Source organism: Hoplias malabaricus, chromosome 17, assembly GCF_029633855.1.
Source record: "Hoplias malabaricus isolate fHopMal1 chromosome 17, fHopMal1.hap1, whole genome shotgun sequence".
NCBI lineage: Eukaryota > Metazoa > Chordata > Actinopteri > Characiformes > Erythrinidae > Hoplias > Hoplias malabaricus.
This window is the reverse complement of record NC_089816.1, coordinates 1,614,858-1,636,615: the sequence shown is the minus strand read 5'-3', so window position 1 is coordinate 1,636,615 and position 21,758 is coordinate 1,614,858. Positions and strand designations below refer to the sequence as shown.

Here is a 21,758-nt window from a genome sequence, read left to right as displayed (position 1 = left end):
AGATTGCTGTGTTTCACATTTATTTTTTTGTCTTCAGATATAAACCTGATGGAGGCTTTCAGCTCTCCCAGGAGGAGGCTAGTGAGAGCGCTTGATATGCTTTTCTCGTTCTCTACTTCTTCTTTTTTTTTTCTGGCTCATCCAAAGATTCTTCGGATCGTTTTTGCAATGAGGGCAGCCAGATACTACCAGCTGCTTTTATTCAATAAAATGTCACAACATTGGAGGTCTGTAGAGCAGCTGTCAGAGAAGATATTGAATGTATCACGTTATATTTGCATTCATTTGCATATATAAATGATCTTGGTATTTTTAGAACCATGATCTGTTTGAATGGATATGAAGTTAAACGTGTCTATATGAAGGAATTTTGCTTTTTAGAACAATGTTTATTGTATAACATTGAATATAGGGATAATCAGTATTCCGACTTGTTGTATCTTTGAAGAAAGGCGGAGAGTGTATTTCATGCTTTGAGTTGTTTATTAAGAAGGTTTATAGTCGCTATATTACTGCTCTTGCTCTTTCAGATTTACATTTAAAAATAAATATTATATAAATATTCAATTGCATTCAGTGGTCTCTTCTCAACTTATTTGTTTCTGGCATTTTTCACTGCTTGTTTTCTGTCTACTTGCCATTCAGGAACCACATCTGAAACGGCAACAGACTGATACAGTTTCTTTTTCTGTTAGGAAAATTTCACATTTACTGCACTCCCTTCGCCTGCTTTGAATCAGAGGAAGAAAACTGCTTTTAGATGCCCTCCAACAGATAAGGTCCTTTAGCATTATCATTTTTTTCCAGATAGAAAAAAAAGTGAGGGACTTGGAGAGATGCAGCCAGAATCTGAATGAAGAGGGAAAAAAAAAACGAATGGGAAGAGGGAAAGCAGAAGCAGAAAGAGAGGAAGCCTTTAATTAAATTTCAGCACAAGCTTAAGAAACGAATGTCTGCCTTCCAGAGGAACGTGAAGAGAAGCAACTGTGATAGTGTTTCAGGCTAATAACGATGCTCTCGGGGAAATGAGGGAGGTCAGTTTGGAGAAATGGGCCGAGGCAGAAGCTGCTTACAACACAAACCTTGCTTATGAGCTCCCAGGTTTGTGTCTGGGGTGAGAATAGTGCAGGCGAAGCAACCTTCCAGCGGGAATCTCAATGTCTCTCATTTACTGTGATTAGAATCAAAATCCTTTGCTCAAAAAAAAAAAAAAAGTTCAAGTTTGCACGAAGCTGGTAAAAAAAAATCCAGCCAGTGGGGCTTGCTTTTATCAAAAGCAGAAGGAAAGAGGAAAGGAGCGTGGGATTGACCCCAAGCAAAATCTCATTGCTCAGAAGTTGCTCAATGACCGCTCAGGAGTCTCCTCAAATTCTTCAGAAAAAAACAAAACAGCATCAAACAAAAGGGAGACATGAAACACCTCAGCGCAGATAAAAATGATGAAGTCATTTACAGCATCTAAGCTGAGAAATGATTGAGTTAGTCTGAGCACAGCTTGAGACTTTACTGAGATATCCACTAAGACCCATGTGGAGTCCTGGACACAGAAAAAAGTCTCCTTCGTGTTTATGTCTGATCCCATTGTTGGAGATCTGCTTCTTGTTTTTTTTCTTTCTCTGGAGAGATTTGAATAATATTGCTCGCTCTCCTGATGGAGCTGAGTGTTGTTGTTGCTATGTGTGTGCTGTTGTGGTTTGGCATGTTTGCATCATGTTCTTGTTTGTGACAAGTCGAGCCGCCGAGCATGCAAATGTAAACAAATCAGGAATCGGCTCCATCGGAGGCCGGAGGTTGCTACTCTGCAGCTTGTCGTCGGTTTTGGAGCTTTTTCTCAATCTACTCAGTTCTCATCTCACTTCTCTTAGCGTCTGTTTGCCACCACCGTCAATCGAAGACAGATTTAGAGCTTATAACTAATGTATCATATTATTGTATTATAATATACCATATTAAAGTGAAACAAGTATGTTAGAATAAAAGTTTGGAATACAGTTAGCCATTTTGTGTGTGTTATGATGTAAATATATCATTATCTCTCTATGATTACTTCTTCAATTATTCATTTCGTCTTCTATAATGTCTGGCAGGATAATGAAGCCTGATTCATTTTAGAGCAGATCACTAATATATGTTATTGAGTGAATCAATAAGAATTGTAGATGCTGACAAAAGGTTTTTGTGAAGTGAGATGGGGACAGTGGAGTAACCAGGCCTCAGTCAAAGCCAGATGTATCCAGTATTATCTGTGCCTTCCATTGAATATAAGGTTTTGGCAAGTGAAATCATCTTGAATGTATTGTCACATTTTGTATTTCTTAAGATCTTTAAGCTTTTCTAGATGTTGTGTCTTGTTTAACATATATGCATCCATTATATATTGGCAGATACTTTTGGTTGTTTTGAGCACAGCTTAAAATGAGCAAAATGATCTGCAGTACCAAGTACCAGATACCTTGAAAAGACTAAAATCATCTCCTGTTCTTGTAAGCATTTTGAAACTATATACGCCTATATTTATGATTTCATTTACCAAGATTCCCTTCATTTGTAGTGTAATTGGCTTGTGGTTTTAAAGGCAGAGCACTGCTGTATTGAGTCTGTTCAGTTTCTTTTACCTGCGCAGGGTGGCGGAGTACTCATACGGAAACCAGAAGAAGTCGAGCAAGAAAAAGAAGCTGAGCAAGAACGACATCCGGCTGGTTCCGCGAGACGTGGAGGAGACAGACAAGATGAACGTGGTGAGTTGCTCGTCTCTCACCTCCTCGCTCAACTACTTCGACTACCACCAGCAGACTCTGCCGCTAGGCTGCCGGCGCTCCGACAGCACTTTCCTCAGCGTGGAGAACCAGAACTCCAGGAACGCAGCACCCAACCACGCCTACCACCACACCTTCACCGGCCAGGGCCCTCAGCAGCCCGACCTCATCATCAACGGCATGCCCCTGCCAGAGGTGAGAGCCGCTCTAATCCTCTTACAGCCTGCCATGCCTGACGGACATTTGGAAAGTTGGCATTTGGCATTTGGGGAGGGGCAGGGAGGAAAGGGAAAGACCATGGGTCGACTGGGTCTACTGGGTCCCATCTGACTAAACTAGATTTTGGAAGTATTGGCTTTGTCTTGCTTATTCTGTCCCCAGTACTTGTTTAGAGTTGTTTAGTGCTGTAAAGGGCCCTCTGACCAACTAGCCTTTGGAAGAAGTGAGAATTAGTTATTGTGTTGCTAATCTGTTTTATTTTCTGCATTGGCTCTCGAAATTTGGCATTTATGGAGGGATAGGGGAGTTTGGGATTCCTTCAGTTGACCAGGGCCAAGGACAAAATGTAATCAGAGGTGTTTACTGCTGTAATGTCCCATCTGACTAAACCAGCCTTGGGAAGCTTCGACCAGTTCCAAGACAGATCCTTTGACAGTGATTGAGTTTTGTCGGGCTTATTCCCGTCTCATTGGGAAGGAAAAGTGTTATTGTCCAGGCATTGTTCATTAAATCAAGGCGAGAGGTTATCAGACTTGTTTAGTATCCAGTCTGGTTTGACTAGACTTTGGACGCCATGGGTTTATTTTAGCCCAGTTAGGCCTGTCACAATAATTATATTATCGGCTTATTGTACAATATAAATATTATAATTTGTCCTACCCCAATGTTGCCCATTGTCTTTATTTTTATGTTTTTTGCATAAGAATGTATTTCACCAATATTTAAGCCAGTTGCACTCTTCTTTTCTGTGGTGTCTAAAGCCATTATGTGAATTCATTTTAAAACAGTGTTTTTATTACATTTACTTTATTTATTTATAATATTTTAGCATTTTTATATTTAAATTTCTAAAACAGTTTTTTGCTATCATATAATAGCTTTTAAAAGCTGTTGTAATATCTGTAGCATACAATGGTCTTCAAATGACAATAATATTGCAGTTATTTCTGGCACAAAAAATTGCTGTTGTGACAGGCCTTACCCCAATTGTACAAAAGCTAATCCTTTATGGCACAGGAAACTTGAATTGTCTCATGAGAAACAGCCTTAGACATAAAGGAGACATGTGTTTCTTACTTTATTTACCAATCTGTTGAAACTAGCCTTTGGTAATAATGGTCAAAATCAGTCCTGGATGCTTTTATTTTGACGTAATGGTCTTATTTTGTCTGATATCAAAGAAACTAGAACAGAAGTATATTCTTCTTTCCTTTTTTGTCACATGTTAGTTGTAACATAAATTATGTCTTCTCTGCTGTAAACTCTGATGTAAATCTGGTTTATACCCTGTGTTCTATGACAGTGCTGTTGGCAAGCAAATGTTGGAGTGTTTCCAACAGTGGATTATCTGGCCACCTCTGTTTCAGCTGTTTCCACATTTTTTTCTTTTTTTGAGCTATTGCGCAAAAGCGAGAGTCAGAACATCTGCCAAAGCGTTGACCCGGCTAATGGGCACCACTGTGTGTCATTTCAGGTGCAAACATTAAGAATAATCACTGCTTAAATGCCTGATGTGTGTCAGGACTCTCTTTGCAGGTGGGCTGGGGTTTGTGTGTTGAGCCTCTGTTAGTATTCTACCAACGTGTTCACTACATAAATTTATTTCTCATTAAATAAAATCAGGTTGGCCATTATGTATAGGTATGATATTCCCATTATATGTTTGTTGTGAGGACATCATAAGGGTATTTAATTCATTTCTAAAAAATTGCACTTGTTTTAAGAGAGAAAACGTATTATTCCATTAGCAGATTATTTTATTGGTTTCAAGCATTAATTTTTGAAAGAAGCAATCTGCCAAAGACACATTTTACAAAAAATATTAATAACAGAAGGTTCTCAGCGTTAGTCGAAAAATGGTCGACTTTGGTTTTGTTGTTTTTTGTAGAAAGTCATATCATCTGGAATTTAGTCAGTATGTCTATTCTTGATGTGAGATCGATACGAGGAATGTGTGTTTTGTTTGATTGACTGTGACATGTTCTACAGGTAAAATCACTGAAATGGAGGAGTGTAAGATTAGTGTAAATATGAAAAAGTGTATAGTATAATATTTTTGCAACATTCTTATAATGAACAAAATATTAGACATATTGATTAGATATGATTGATGATTTAATGTAGTTTTTGTAGGATTTTTGTAATGAACATGCTCACCAGACTATAAAGAACAGAGAAAGACATCAGTTCTCAGGAAGTGAGCAGTGTCCTGATCTTTAGTTTATAGATTTATAAGAAACACAACATTGACAGAAATACTCCATTTAACCTTGTACATAGACCTATAGTGTGTGTGTGTGTGTGTGTGTGTGTAAAACATCAAATTATTATATATGTTAATTTTGTTCTTAAATGAAATCACAAGAATTATTTGATTTATTGATGACATCTCTTTTGTTTTTCCCCTTTGTAAGACATCGTTATTTCCATGTGTTTGAGAATATTGAAACAGAAAATCTGGGACACATTATAAAAAATACAATACTAAAAGTGAAAACTAAAAACTGTAATTTGTTCAAGCGCCTGAACATTTATTTAACTGAAAAAAACCCATTAAACCATTTTAAGTCTTTTCACTGACAAACACAATTGTACTTGGTAAATATTAAAACGTGACACTTAAATAACTAATAAATAATAACACTAAAATAAAGGGGTCTTCAAGCCTGAGTACACGAGGGGCTTCCATCACATGGTTTGTCTTTGCAAGAAAGGAGAGGTCACTACTTCGTACAGAGACAGTTGTCAGTCAGATCAAAGAATTTGAGCCTTTCACGATCTATAGTTCATAATATCCTGAAAAGATTCTCAGTTCGTAAAAGGCCAAAGGAGGAAACCGCTGCTGAAGGCGCGTGACTATCAAGCCCCTGTATTGTTGGCAAAATCATCAGGCTACTGTGATGGACATGGTCACGAGGGCTTGGGAGTACTATGGAAAATCTTTGTCACTTAACACAGTGTGACTTTGCATCAGGAATTGCAACCTGAAACTGTATTATGCAAAGAGAATGCCATATATTTGTTGTGCACAGGGATGCATTCTCTGGGCATGAAGTCATCTGAGATGGATTAAAACACAGTGGAACCTTGTTCTGTGGTCAGACAAGTCTAGGTTTCAGCTTTATTTTTTTTTTTGGGATTCTATGTGACAAGATGAAGAAGACCATCCAGACAGCTACCAAATTAAAGTGCAAAAGCCAGCATCTGTGACAGCAAGGGGAGGAAGCCGTGTGTCCTGGGTTATCCGCATACATTGGTGTTTTGGAGAGACATATGCTGCCATCATGATGACATATTTTCCAAGGAACTCTGTGTCTATTGCTGCAGGACAGTTCCAGGTCTGCACAAGTTACAATAGTGCGGCTTTATAGATCGAAAGTTAATATGTTAAATTTACAAATTATTAAAATGTACAGATAACAGACAGAGTGATGTGACCCAGTGGTCAACATGCCCCGCCCTTTTTTGTTGCAGTATGTTGCAGGTATCCGTTTCTAGATTTGTTTATAATTAACAAAACGGAATAAAAGTGACGTTCAACTGGAAAAAACTGAAAATCTTTTCTTTGAACGTTTATCAGTTAAATAAAGTTACAAATAAATCAACAAATTACAGATTTTAGTTTTTCTTGAAGTTTTAGAATGTGTCCCTGCTTTTTTGGAAACGGGGTTTGTATAGACTTTATTGTTTACAGAAACAATATCATCTTGTTCATTCAGAGTTGATGACGTTTAACAATTGATTTAAATATATTTCTAATATAAATATTATACTATTTTACAACCACTGCCAAAGACTCTTGATAGAATTAAATCTGGACTCTTAGCAGAACATGATTCTACTCCAGAAATTCATTATTTATGGACTTGTAAGTGTCTTGTAATTTAGTCTGTCCAGGTCTTATCTCTTTAGAAACAACTTTTAAATTGTACGCAGCAGATCATTCTGTAATATTGTCCTGTACAACAACGTCTGTCGTGCAGTATTCAATAGTTGTTGTTAATAACATTAACATAAATATGGCTGACTTTTTGACATGGCCAAATTTTGCATAAACAAATATGGTTATCTCTTTATATATATATTAATATATTTCTCCTCCCAAACCAAAATGGAGAGACAGTGGCATTAGATCTAATCTTTTTTTGGCCTGTGTTTGTATTTTCATGTGATTTTGTACCTCCTCTTCTTTCCTGTAGCTGAAAATAAAGCTCAAACTGATCTGTCCTCCTGACATTTATAAAAGACAGGGGTTTAGTTTCCCGATATTGTTGTCTAAGAAAAATGTTGTCTGCGTAATTACACGGCCATAAATTGTGGAGCACAAACAAACACCACAGCTGTGAAACGGCCGATAATAGCTTCGTCATGCCTCGCAAGCCTGGGCTCGAAAAAAAAAAAAAAATACCCCTTAACTACACCAGTCAGGTTTTCCCTGAGGTCCATCCAGGACACACTTCTGATTAACAGAGCATCACTCTCTCTCTCTCTCTCTCTGTCTCTCTCTCTCTCTCTCTCTCTCTCATTCTCTCTCTCTCTCTCTCTCTCTCTCTCTGTCCCTCTCTCTCTCTCTCTCTTTTTCTCTCTGTCTCTCTCTCTCTCTCTCTCTCTCTCAGTAAGAAAAACAAATAGCCAAACGGTATCTTATATTAAGAGATGGCAAATATATCTAATATTTCTCATTATGAGAAGAAATATTTGATGATTATTTATTCTTATGTTATTGGCTTGGTTTAAGTGATTATATCCAGTTAAAATTTAAAAGTCCAATGGTTCCAAAAGTTTTAAACATCTCTGGCATAATTTCTTGGAAAAGGCAAAACTGAAGCAATTCCAGTGGAATTCAACACTTTAGCTTGATAAAATCACTTAAAACCAGCACAGATTGGGTTAAATATTCTTACACTATTCTTACAGCAGTCTTATAATTGGAAATAATAGATATATAGTGCTTCATGCCACCTGTGATATCATTAATAAGATAAAAATACTGCAGGATATTGATCTGCATTGAATTAACTGAATGAACAATAGATATGTGGCAGAATCTTTTCCACTGATTTCATTAGAGCGATAAATGGAGCTGAAAAACAGAAGCCTCTCATTCTTGTCCTCTTCTCCTTCTATCGCCCCTTTCTATTTTTTTACGGTACCTGGCATTTTTTTGTGAAGAGGAAGTCTTGTTTTACTCAATGCTAATTGAAGAACTCTTCACCAGATGCTGAGAAAGGACTGCGTAAATGCCACACTTGGCATATGGGCATCAGATAATCTGGGTTTATCTGCTCAAGAAGAACAAACTAAGCTTCATGGCAAAGTCTGATATTTACAGTTCGTACTCACTGCATAAAGTCTAAATCTAGTATAAAACGCATACAATCTACCACATGTATCGAACATTTCTCATTATGAGGTTGTTCTGACATTAATTTAAAATGATTCTCAATGTTTCTGCATGTTATTTACTTGTTTTACTGATATAATCTGAAGAAAGTATATTCTAGTATTAATTAGCATTCATTCTTGAAACAAGTGAAATCATCATCAGCCAGTGGATGAGTGGATGAGTGGGTTTTAGAGAATTTAAGACATGAAATCCCTTTAACAAGTAAAAAATGCTTGAAAGTTTAAATGACCTTTTTTTTTTTCATGTGGGACAAATGATGAAGATGATATCAACTATACTCTATAACTGTCTTCCAAATGAAGGGTAGTAATCAGGACCCCTCTTTTCCAGCACTTGTAGGCTTTACACTAGATGCTGGAACATTCCATTAAAGATTGGATGGCACGCAGCCTTAGAAAATGAATGAAGTCAGGTGCTAATATTGGATGAATAGTTCTGGATCCCAGACGCCACTCTAACTCATCCCCAATTATTAGATGGAGCTGACTTCAGAGAACTCACAGCCCAATACAGCAGGCCTCTGGCATCGAGCATGATAATCGTAGACATGGTTTACAATTCTCTCTCTCTCTCTCTCTCTCTGTATGTAATATACTAATGGCCACATTTCTGAGCATTCCTACTGTACATGGTTTTTAAAAAAAAGAGGAAAAAAACGCCACCACCAACAAAAAAGAGAACAGATTTTCCAGTCAAAGATATTCTGTTAGTTTATTAATAGATCAGCAGTGTGTACTGTGTTCTACTGTAAATTGCAGTTGGCTTTGTTTTTGCTTCAACTCATTAGTTTTCTGTAGATATTTTTATGTTTCTGAAAGAGCACAGATGCTTTTTCCCTCTCATTTTGACATATTAACTGTGGGAGAATGTTTATTTATTTACATTTATACATATATCGAAATGATTATTAGGAAGAACATTGAAATAAATCTAAACCTCTTTAACAGTCCATGCTTTTGGAGTGTTTATTATAAAAATGAACTTCAATATCTTAATATTAGTAAAAGTTTTCAGTTTATTTCCTTGTAAATGTTGGGTGTTTTGACTCCTGAAGTCAGTGGGATATATTCTTTCATCTCACTGAGCCAGTCATTCACCCTAAATCCCATACAAAATAAGGTAAAGGTCAGGCACCGTCAAGTAGGGTCTCTATATCTGCTCTTTCGCTTTGAAATACCTTCCATCTCTGAAAGAAGATGAGCAAGGAAGAAAACTGTGTGGTAAAGAGAGTCAGATGAGATTTACATTATATACAAGTTGTCTTTGTATAAGAGAGAGGCTGTGTTATAAACATAAGCTCAGATGTGAACACTTCAGCTGTTGCTCGTTGATGGCTCAGGGCCCTCAAATAAGGCACATCTCCCCCAATAAATATGATCATAGAGCATAAATACTAAGTAATTTCTTAGTGTTGATGAGGACTGGTTGAGTTCCTGTCTTTAGTTCAGAGTGCTACTGACTCAGCAAATCTGAGCACAGTGTGAGATCTCCACTAAAACTCCAGAGAGGACACGAGTGATCCCGGGGTATTTTTTCCTCTTTTTTCTTAGAAGAGATATCGGAACTGAAAAGTACTTCCTTTACTTGAAAAACCCGTCATTACTTCTCATTCTGTTTTTCTCTGAGAGAAACTACAGAGATACAAATGAGGTATTAAGATGTTAATGAGATATTTTTTCCCTGTGTTTTCTTTCCTATGGGTGCATGGCAGAGAGAGAAAAGGAAAAGATACGCATGATATATTCTGGTCTATTTTTAGCCCTGCTGTCTTCTTTTTCCCCATTTCAATAACCTTGACTATTTGGGAATGAAAATGAAGCAAGACCCTCATATCTTGCAGGGTGTTTTCTCCCCCCTTAAAACAGAACTGAGACTCACTGATCTCATTCTCTTTTTGCTTGCCCTTGTACCCCCCCCCCAACATTATATTCTCCTGTTTCCTACCCTTTATTTTTCTGGCTCCCCACCTTCATTTTTCCTACATTTCTATTGCTCTTTTTCCTGATACATAGAATTCTCGGTTCACTGCAGCTCCTCTGTTAAGTTGCGCACTGCTCCTGAAATGTGAATTTAGGCCTTTGCTTAAGAGACAGATGTTATAATGTTGTCTGTAACACTTTACTCTAAATCTTTGCTCATGAGGATGCGCAAATCCTACATGAGACTTGCTTGTCAACTGACAAAAACCTACATAAGCATATGTAAATGTCAAAACCACGGAGAGATCTGTGATATGTTTTATTCAACTGTGTACACTCAGCTTGTATAATCACCATAGAAGAGTATAAAACAAAATGGGTCATCTGCACACAAGCTTAGGGTCACCTTGCCCAATGTCAAGCATTGTCTAGAGGGGTATAAAGCCCCCCAGCCTTGACCTGAAGAGCAGTGCAGCTGTGTTCTCTGGAGTGATTGAGCTCCATCCCAAGGGACACGTGGCATGTGTGGTCCAAAACTAATCTTCTAACATCAGTACCTCACTTTGTGGCTGAATATACGTGCAACACCTTGGTATATTTTATGTAGAATCCCCGTGAATGTAGACTCCTGTGGGACCAAATCGATTTGATCGAGGATGTTGCCACTTTCTGGTTAAGAACTCCTCTTTGTACTAACTACAGTCATTAGCTTTTTAATTTTGGGTTCTCTCCTCACTCAGATCTCTCAGAGATAAGCACAGGGGTTATTTGATATTGAGTTCCTGAAGACGTGAGCTTTGAAAGCCATGAATTCTTTCTTGAGCTATTTCATCGAAAGGTCTTTGAGAGTTTTGTCCACTTGCAAAGACTTGGATGAGATTCAAGACAAATATGTAATATTTACCTGTTACAAACATGCATCTCTCCGTAATCTGTAATGGCTGAAAGTAGATTGTAGTATATTAGGGGTTTATCTGGTGAAATTGTTTTATATAATTCAATGTATGTAGTTTTTAAAATTATATGATTTTTATGGAATTTTTCTGGTTTGATCCAGATCCTTCCACCAGATGAAATCACTCACATATATGAATGCTTGTGTGGCAGAGTGCAATGAAATCCTCACAGCATTGTTTGAACATCTAAAGAAGAGACTGCAACAAAAGTGGAACAAACTCCCAATTAATACCTTTCATTTCGGAGGAAAAAGAAAAAACAGGTGTCCAAAATCTTTTTGGCTTTGACGGCGTATTGTTAACTATTGTATATTTAGGGTTTACAAACCTCCTGCTGCGCCTCGTGTTAAATGATAAATCCATTTGGCTCACTCTCTGGCTTGCTATGAAATTCTTTTCATTAAAAAAGTGTACATTTGGATCAAGCACAACAGAATATTTTTCACACTTTCCCAAAGCAACACTTAATGTGTGAGAGAGCTGAGATTTCAGTGGGAAGATGGAACCTGTGAAAGCGTTCCTGATGGAGATCTCGCTGGCCGTGGAAACATACAGTTGAGGAAAATAACTTCATTAAATTATTCTTTCTCTCACTCTTTCTCTCTTTTTCTTTCTATCTCTCAGTCAGCCTCATCTCTCATTAACACAGATTTAGCTGCCAGCACTGAAAAAGCCTGCGGATAAATTAATAGGACAGAAAAGGTCGGCCTACATCCCCCAGCAGTTGTTTTTACCACAGGGAGTGTGTTAAACGGCAATGTTTTTTTAATCCTATATTTCATCAACCTCCACTATGAATAAAAATAAATAATAAAATAATTCAAATACAATTGGAAACAAGGTGTGAATTCAGCTATTTTAAAATACATGATATATGAAATATGAAAACACACACACACACATTAATTTGAGGACCAGGAGCTTCTGCAGCAACTCAAACTGTGATATAAAACATCACACACTTTTGTGTTCCGTGCCCTGAGACACGGAACTGAGAAGTCTGAGAATGGGATAAAACGAGCCGTTCTGATACTGTCCAGCATCTTACGTAGATGGTAAGCATTTCAGAATTGTCCAGACACCTTTCTGTTCACAGCAGGGATGAGATTAAATGGAGCAAAACACACAAAATGAGTGTGGAGAAATAAGAGTAATGAATAAATGTGGTGGGCGGCACGGTGGCGCAGCAGGTAGTGTGTTGCAGTCACACAGCTCCAGGAGCCTGGAGGTTGTGGGTTCGATTCCCGCTCCGGGTGACTGTCTGTGAGGAGTGTGGTGTGCTCTCCCTGTGTCTGTGTGGGTTTCCTCAGGGTGCTCCGGTTTCCTCCCACAGTCCAACACACGTTGGTAGGTGGATTGGCGACTCAAAGGTGTCCGTAGGTGTGAGTGTATGAGTGAATGTGTGTGTGTGTTGCCCTGTGAAGGACTGGCGCCCCCTCCAGGGTGTATTCCCACCTTGCGCCCAATGATTCCAGGTAGGCTCTGGACCCACCGCGACCCTGAACTGGATAAGGGTTACAGATAATGGATGAATGAATGAATAAATGTGGTGGAATATGGTAAAAACCAGCATTACTGCTCCGTGCTCCTCACTCCTGGGCTCTCGCGCTGAAATGAGCTGTGGCTCATTCACATTTAAAGGAACAGGCACTGAAACAGGGCGTTCTGAATAGAGATGTTTTAGTAAACATCCTTTAAGGTACCTTTTAAAGAAAAAACCGAGGTTCAGGTTTGAACATGCAGCTTGTGTGCTCAATGCCAAGGTCTCACCAGAGGGGTATAAATCCTATTAGCTTCGAGCTACACAATTCTCTGGAGAGCAATACCTTCAGGACAAGTCGAAGTAGTGCAGGCGATTGAGAAGTAATCATCCAAAATCTACTAATCTTATCCATGCTGAGTTCAATGAAATGATCACAACAATGTTCCAGCATCTTATTCAGAGTAGAGGCTGTTACTGAAGTAAAGGAGCGAACACCCGAGTAGATGAAAGACAAAAAGCGTCCCTAAACTTTTGGCCACATCACGTGTGAGCTCATGGAACATAATAAAGCAACGTGATGCACAGTGGATGATCCCTAAAGGCCACAGTTGACTGGAGGTGGTAATAAGTGTCATTCTCAGACTGTGTCGCTGAATTGTAAACAGTGAGCCTCAGAGGCTTTGGAAATGTTTACTTATTTTAGTTTTTCCTCACAATGAGACCAGCTACACAGTGCCCTATGCCAGGAGTCAACTAGAGGGGTATAAATTCTCCCAGCAGCGGGCTGTGGAGCAGTAGAACTGTGTTCTCTGATGGAGCTCCATCCAGTGCCTTCGGAAAAGAATAGGGATCCGGATCTAATGATCCCATATCAGCACCTGCCTTCACTTCGCTTGACTCAGTGGCATCAAGTCTTTGCAGAAATGTTCAGTGTATAGTATACATCCTTCCCTATAGGCCACAGTTGACTAGTGATGGTAATAAGTACCATTCATAGATTGTGTCGCTGTAAACAACCTTGAAAATATTTATTGAGATCAAAAGCAAACACAAACAGAGCCACACGGTATTCATTATGTCCTTTTTTCAGTGCGTGATAAGAGCTCTTCATGATGAAGTGTCACGCTGGGATTTTTCTCCGATGCAGAGGTGGAAAGGTACTTGTCGACATTAAATAAAAAAAAAAAAAAAAAAAACAGATTATGAATTAATTTGTTGTGTTCCCATTCATCTGTGTTCACGTCACCCTGTGACAACATGCTCTCTGACCCTGCTTCATTCAGAGAACAGGCAAGGCCTCGGCGTTGTGTAGTTCACCGCTAAAATAAATATATATATATATATATATTTAGCTTTTCAAGGGTAGAAACATACACAAGTCGCGTAACACCTTAAATAAGCCTTTCACAACGTCTGACTGAACACTAGCCTTTATAAATATCTATAAAGCTGTGCTGTAGGTGTGTTCATAAGACTGCATAACCGCTACATTAAAAGACTTTCCTGATCACTGATGCAAACCTGAAATGCTTGTTGGAATAAAACGTTTATGTAGGCTTCTACCGGTCATGACAGGCTTATGTAGGTGTCATTTAACCTCATGAACAAACACCTACAGTCAAGTGTTACAGAAGTGTCAGGTCTTTGTGTTGTGAAGCTTACTGCAAATACAGGACTTTCAAGGGATTTAAGAAAAAAAAACGCAAAGAAAATAGATACTGCACTGTAGGCTACATGACACCTACGTTAGTTTTCCATGACGACTGACACAAGCCGCTTTAAGCAGCTTTACTCTAGAAAGTGTTACGACTGGTGCTTTTTTGGAATAAGCTTTACAGATATGTCTGTAGGTTTGTGTCAGTCGTCATGTAAGGCTTATGTAGGTGTTCCGTAGCCTCATGAACAAACACCTACAGTAAAGTTTGAACAGAAAGCAGTGACCTTTCAAATTGCCCTGTTTCTTTTGCCCAAAACTAAAAGGAAAGCCAATGCTTCTTTTTTTATTCATTCCTCTCTGAAATGCCAGCCCCTGCATGTGTTATCATAAACCGCAGCTGAGAGGAATATGCATGAAGACACACTTCTCTGACAAACAGCAGCCCGCCGCATCACCGCATGTTTAGAAACCGAAGATAGGAATGCGGCGTTTCTCTCTCCTCCTTTTGCACAGATTAATATCACTGGTGTAAATCTTGGTGTATTGATTGCTGACTGACTCCAGGCTTGATAAATAGAAACAAACAAATAAAAGAAAGATGTGATGTATTGAGTCAATTAAAGATAAAGAACAGCTTGTTATTCCTGGCCTCTACTGTTGGGATATTTATGGATGTATAAAAGTACAGAGAAATAGAAATGTCTACAGACCTAATCAAACACCAATTAGACTCAATTTCCTTTCAGTTCCTTTTTCCCCTGTGTTTACTTTATTAACACCACACAGTCCTCCACTTATCTCATTGTTTATGGTTTCTCTGGAATCATGCTGTTTCTCAGAAGTTGCTCATTAATGGCTTCTGAGAGTTAATGATGACTTTAATGAAAAAAAAATAAATCATCTGGAAAACAGCATCAGACCAAATGTAGATGACACATCTTTTAAAAATAATAACAATAAAGTTTCTCAAATATTAATAACGTTAATACTGAAGAGGTATATCACTCAAGCAAAGTATAACCAGGATTTTCTTTTCTCCTGCGTGATCCACTTACGTAAGATTGTAGTTCCATCTTTTACTGGATGACGTCAGACAAAACAATGTTTATAAATCGGTTGATTATTCCTTTAATATTCTTATAATGAGACATACATTACATTGATTAGATTGAAAACGTTTACTTAACGTAAACCTGGGCAGCGTCACGTTTGTACGACCGTCTCTGCGTTTTTGAAGAAGATCAGTGAACAGAGAGATTGTTGGCTGAGAAAACAGCAGGACGATGTAATTGTGCTTTGTTCATCCACAGAACAGGAGGCTGAGCTTGTAATGAGCTGTAGCGCTAGCTCACGTCTCACCTAATGGAGTGTGACCAGCACCAGTCCACTTCCACGGGTCTTAGTCTCACCATCATCTCAGTGAGCGGATCCGTATGTTTCTCTCTCACACACTTTGCCCTGGAGCTACTCTCTTTATTCCATAGTTCAGTTGTTTTATATCAAATAACAGAATCTGAAAAACAGAAAGGCCTTGTTTCTAAAATATTTCTCACATGGAAACCTCCTGGAGCAGTTCAAGAGAAAGAGCATCTGACAGAAAGGAGATATGAAGTTATTTAGAGTTTCAAAACTGGAAATGTTTTTAGCGTCAATGAGGAATGAGTCCCTGTCTTTGGATCAGCGTTATTGTCTCAACACTCAGCACTCAGTGTGTGACTGAGATCTCCATGTAATCTCAGGACCTTTAACGAGAAAATACAAAGAAAAAGGAGAAAGTACAGAGATGTCAAGGAGATATTTGCTTTGCTTTATCTTTTCTTTGGGGATGAAATATCTGAAGTTTAGGGAGGGAATAAAATGTGCTAATGTTTGTGTGGAGACGTTGAGAAGCTGTTTCTGTTTGCTTTATTTATTTTTTTCCCAGTGATCCTGTTTTGCATTTTGATTACTCCAGTTCCCTTGAAAGTGATTTGAGTAGTTCGCCTCCTTCTCTGATTTCTTTTCCTTGTGACTCTCAGGGTGCCTGCTTTTTCGTAAAACACAGGCGGTAGGCTGGGATAGTCTTCACCCAGGGGCTTGAAATGCAACCACAAACCAATATTGATTCACACACACACACACACACGCGCTTAGCTCAGCTGAACATACAGAAGCACAATTACAGACCGTCTCCACATCTGTCTTTGCTCACTTTCAACCTGTTCTTCAACGGTCAGGACCACCACAGAGCAGGTGTATAAAGTATGTGTTGGACCATTCTCAGTGCTGCAGTGACAGTGATGTGGCGGTCTGTGTCGGGTCGGTACGAGTGGATCATTAGACATGGCATTGCTGCTGGGTCTCCATGCTGAGTGGAGCTGTTATGGTTGAATCTGTTTAATTCGTTAGAGTTTGCAACAAAGAGAAGTGTAGGTCAATACAGTGCTGCAGAAAGAGTTAAAAGAGTTTAAAAAATGGTCAGAAAGACATTTATTGAGTGCATTTTTTTTGGCAGAATGTAGCAGGGCCTTGTCACTCTGTGCACGTCCAGAGCTGGAGTTAATGAATGAGTTTGGTGTGCTCTGATCACTGCTCCATTCCTGGACACTGGGCTTTCGGCTGGAGCGCTGTCCTTCTTAAATACTTACTGAAGGGGAGTGTGTGTGTGCACATGTGTATGTGTGAGTTAGAGAGAGAGAGAAAGGAGTGTGTGAGAGAGAGAGATGGAGAGAGAGAAAGGAGAGAGAGAAACAAGAGAGAGAGAGAGAGAGAGAGAAAGGAGTGAGTGAGAGAGAGAGAGATGGAGAGAGAGAGAGAGAGAGAGAGAGAGAGAACCTGACACTATGTCAGCTTGGTAAAACTCTTTTACATCAACCTACAAAAGTAGAGGACTGTCATTAGACACAACAATCAACAATGAATAACTGACTATTTGTAAAAAGCTTATGTCACCTTCACAAGATGATTTTTCTCATCATCACCATCATCTTCGTTTCCACTTGATCTATTCCAGGTCTGGTGTACAAGGTGATATTAGATGATATAAAGCTGCTTGGACTGATGTAACTCATTCTAAAGTTCCATAGCAAATAGAGTCATGATAAAAATGATTCGATTATTTACTTCAGAGATTTATTGCCTCAACTGATCTGAGCATAATATAAGACTTTACTGAGATCTTCACTAGAACTCGAGTGATGACACAGGATCTTCCTGTACATTCCTTATTGTTTTCACTCAGGAGGAGTACGTGAGCAGAAAATGTCTCTCTCTCTTTTGTCTGTTTTAATCTGATCTTAAAGATTTCTAAGAGAAAGTAGAGCGATATAAAAGTGATATCCATTTTTATTGTCCTTTACTACGCCTTGTCTCTCAGCTTTAATGACAGTGGTCTTAATATGTCCTAAGGGTCTGTGAGAGCAGGTCACCATTTTGAGGCTCCATTAGCCTAAAGCAGTTTGACAGCGGGCAATTAAAGTAATAAAACACACACACACACACACACACACACACACACACACACAGAGCCTGCACAGTGACTGGCTAAATATAATATGTATTTCCAATTTAATATCAGATAAGAAGCTGTTGAATCTTCCCTCTATCGAGTTACTGCAGTCTCAGTCTGAGCACAGTGTGAGACTTTACTGAGATCTCCACTAAAACACATGAGACACACATGAGAGAGGACAGGCTCATGATCTCCCCTCTCTAGCAGAATCTAAAGACACTACTGAGGAATCTGAGAGAAACTATAGAGAAACTGCTGAAATATTAAATAGATTGACTATTTAAAAAATATGCCTTAATGAGTTCTAAGTGTCTATGGGAGAAGTTGACTTTTCTGAGACTTCATTAGAATAAACACACACAAATGTGCCCAGACCAGCACGCAGTGATTGGCTGTAAAGAAAGAAAGCAGAGGGAACACTGGGGGAGGACCACCATTCCCAGTTGGTTTCTTGTTTATTGTGTCTTGCTTGTGTCATATAACAAATGAGGGGAGACAGTTTTCTCTCTGGGGTTCTCTGCTGCTCCCTAAAGAAGGTGATTAATTGTTATTTTGCTCTATTTTTATGTTGCGACTCCTGAAATACATAGGTGCAGGAGGCTGACAACATGCCCCAGGCGCTCTGACAGTGTTTGCTTTATGATATTTTCATATTTTATGGCCCCTGCTGATTTAGCTACTACACAACACTGTTTGCCATTAGACATTAGATACTGGTGCTCTCTCTTTCTGCTTTCTCTGGTGGAATGGTGGAGTTTAAACACCAACAACCTTCACATACACAGAGATTTATTTATTTATTTATTCAGGTGGGGGGCTTGGATTGTGTTTTACTATTGTTTTGTTCACCGCAGGGGCTCTTGAACCGGGCACTTGATAAAATGGAACATTACAGCATTCTCCCGATGTATACCCTTTGCTATACAATTTATATTCAGAATATATATATGACACTGAATGTATATATTTTGTTTATTTAAATGAATTCGAATATTTCACATGGTATTAAAGAGATGTTGATTTAATTGTGGGCAGCATGGTGGTGCAACAGGAAGTGTCTCCTTCACACAGCTCCAGGGTCCTGGGACTGTTGTTTGGAGCCCTGCTCTGGGTGTGTTTGTTGTGTTCTCCCTGTGTCTGCAGGGGTTTCCTCCGGGTGACTGTCTGTGAGGAGTGTGGTGTGTTCTTCCTGTGTCTGCGTGGGTTTCCTCCGGGTGACTGTCTGTGAGGAGTGTGGTGTGTTCTCCCTGTGTCTGCGTGGGTTTCCTTCTGGTGACTGTCTGTGAGGAGTGTGGTGTGTTCTCCCTGTGTCTGTGTGGGTTTAGTCCGGTTTCCTCCCACGCTCCAAAAACACACGTTGGTAGGTGGATTGGAGACTCAAAAGTGTCCATAGGTGTGATTGTGTGAGTGAATATGTGTGTGTGTGTTGCCCTGTGAAGGACTGGCACCCCCTCTAGGGTGTGTTCCCTCCTTTCACCCAGTGACTCCGGGTAGGCTCCGGACCCACCACCGCCCTGAACTGGATAAGAGCTTACAGACAATTATTAATATATCTATAATCATCTCATAATCATCATCTGAAAATGTTATAGGCACTGTTTAATTCCAGATGCGTATTTTCATATTTTAATTTATCTGATATATTTATCTGAAATAGGTGAACAATAAAGGCAAAAATACCAGAAGAAAAAAAAGGGATTAGAACACAGAAGAGAGTGTAGAAGATGATACAGGAAAGAAGAACAAAGGTGAAATGAGGAGAAGGGTATTTTGAAGGCTGTTGTACGTAAATGCCCTGGGCTCTGCTTAGAGAGAGAGAGAGAGAGAGAGAGAGAGAGAGAGAGATTCTAATTATAACCCTCCAGTCCCTCTGTTTGTGTTGGGCTCCAGTTTGCATGAGCAACTGTAGAAAGCTGACTTTTGGTTTAATTTGGACGACTAGCAATAATCCAGACTAAGTCTCTTAAAGCTGCAGCTTCCCCTCTGTCGGATTAGAGCACTGTGTTTAAAAGGATAAGAGCTGCTTATCACTGAGTCCCTCAACACTTCTTACCAACTTCACACACACACACACAAAATATATATATATATGTACAGATCGTAGCCCATACCTGCTCTGTAAATGTCCTGTGGGGGTTCTGACCATTGAAGAGGAGTGTGAAAAAGTAAGTATTCAGAGAAACAGTCTGTATTTACAGAACTGCAGAGCGTTTCTGTGTGGTCAGTGGAGCTGATCAAATGAAAGTAGATTGCATTGAGTGTAGATACGAGGTAGGTGTTTGGAATCCAGTGATCATTCAGGGTACACATATAATAGTAAGCAATTCATTTTTTCTTTGTTCTATAATTATCTCCTGTTGCCCAGTGCTCCCAAAGGACAGCCACAGAGCAGATATGATTGGGCATGATTTGGGTGGTAGATCGTTCTCAGTGCCGCAGACTGCAGTGACACTGAAGTGGTGATAATAGGTTAATGTGTGCTGCGCTGGAGAATGGTCCACTAGTCAAATTATATGGGTGTCCTGACCAATGAAGAATGGGGAAAATGGGCAAGAAAAATGCAGGGCAACAGATCGACTAGTCTATAATTATAGAACTGCTAGAGGTACTTCTGTTTGGGCAGCGAAGCTGAATAAGTAAACAGTGAGTGTGGAAACAAGGATAAGTTTATTATGTTATGGTTGATTGGTGTACAAACATACATACAGAGCGACACAGTGGTGAGCCCTAGGTTTGTGCATTCAAACCCCACGTGTTGTTGTGTTCTCCTGGTGTCTGTATTGGTTTCCTTTGGGTGCTTCTTTTTCTTTCTAGAGTTCCAAAATACATGTTGATATGTGGGTTGGCTACCAGGCTTGTTCTAGACTGCTATGTCTGTGGGGTGGTGGTCAGTTTTTTAAACTTTATTCTGGGTTTAATTTGAGCAGGGATGCTGCTTGATTTCAGGGACGCATTTATTAGTTAATTATGTCACAGCAGTGCAATTATACGGGTCCCATTTCCAGGAATTCTTCGTATGTGGCCGACAAATGCATCCCGAATAGGTTACATTTAAGCAGAACCTTAAGATTAGGACTATTTTTATAAGGTTTGAATTGACCGGTATCAATACTACACTATGTTCAGTGACGAGAGCTTAGACACAAATGAAAGACCAGGATGCAGAGTGTTACAGATGAGTGTGTATTTATTAACAGAATTATATGACCCTCCACTGTTGTTTGTAATTCTGAAAAAAGTCATCAGGAAAGAGATTTATAGAGGGTGTAAACCGACGTATCTCTACAAAATCCATTCAGACCTTGCAAACAGTGTATACGTGATTAGATGTCACAACAAGCAATAAATATAATATGCATAAACATTTGTAATAGAAATATTCCCCATTGTTTTGAGCGTCTGTTTTATCTGTCTCTCTCTCCGCTGCACACACACAGCTCACTGGGAGTTGTAGTTATCTGCTTCTTGGATTCATGGAGTCTGTTAATTTTCTGTAAAAAAACAAAAAAACAAAAACTAACAAAGAAACAAAAAGACATACATGACGCAGCGTTTTGTTTAGTAATGATATACTTCATTTTTAACTCAAAATAAAACATGAATCAATACATGACAGTATTTAAGCCTTAAATTGATATATTAGCATTCTTGGCCACAATGCTAATCTGGGCAAAGACACTTAGCCCCGCTAGCAACAAGCTAACAACTGAATCGAATATTTTTTCAATACCTTTACTAGATTTCCTTCACAAAATGACCAATTCTTGAAAATACTCTAAAGAATAAGGCAACATAATATTTTTATTAAACTGTTTGGACAGTTTTGGAAACAGAAAGGATCCTAATAAAAGCAGAGACTCAACATGAGATC

The 21,758-nt window shown here is 39.0% G+C and overlaps 1 protein-coding gene across 4 annotated transcripts in view; it reads left to right on the top strand.

Annotated features, from left to right (window-relative positions):
• Positions 1-21,758, top strand: part of pcdh19 (protocadherin 19) — an 89,926-nt gene that overhangs the window by 4,747 nt on the left and 63,421 nt on the right. The window contains exon 2 of one of the 4 annotated variants that reach the window (XM_066649877.1): positions 2,624-2,738. In XM_066649877.1, coding sequence (XP_066505974.1) covers positions 2,624-2,738 — 115 coding nt within the window. Of the gene's footprint in view, positions 1-2,605; positions 2,952-21,758 lie in introns of all 4 variants that reach the window. The other 3 variants (XM_066649875.1, XM_066649876.1, XM_066649874.1) reach the window with 3 other exon arrangements.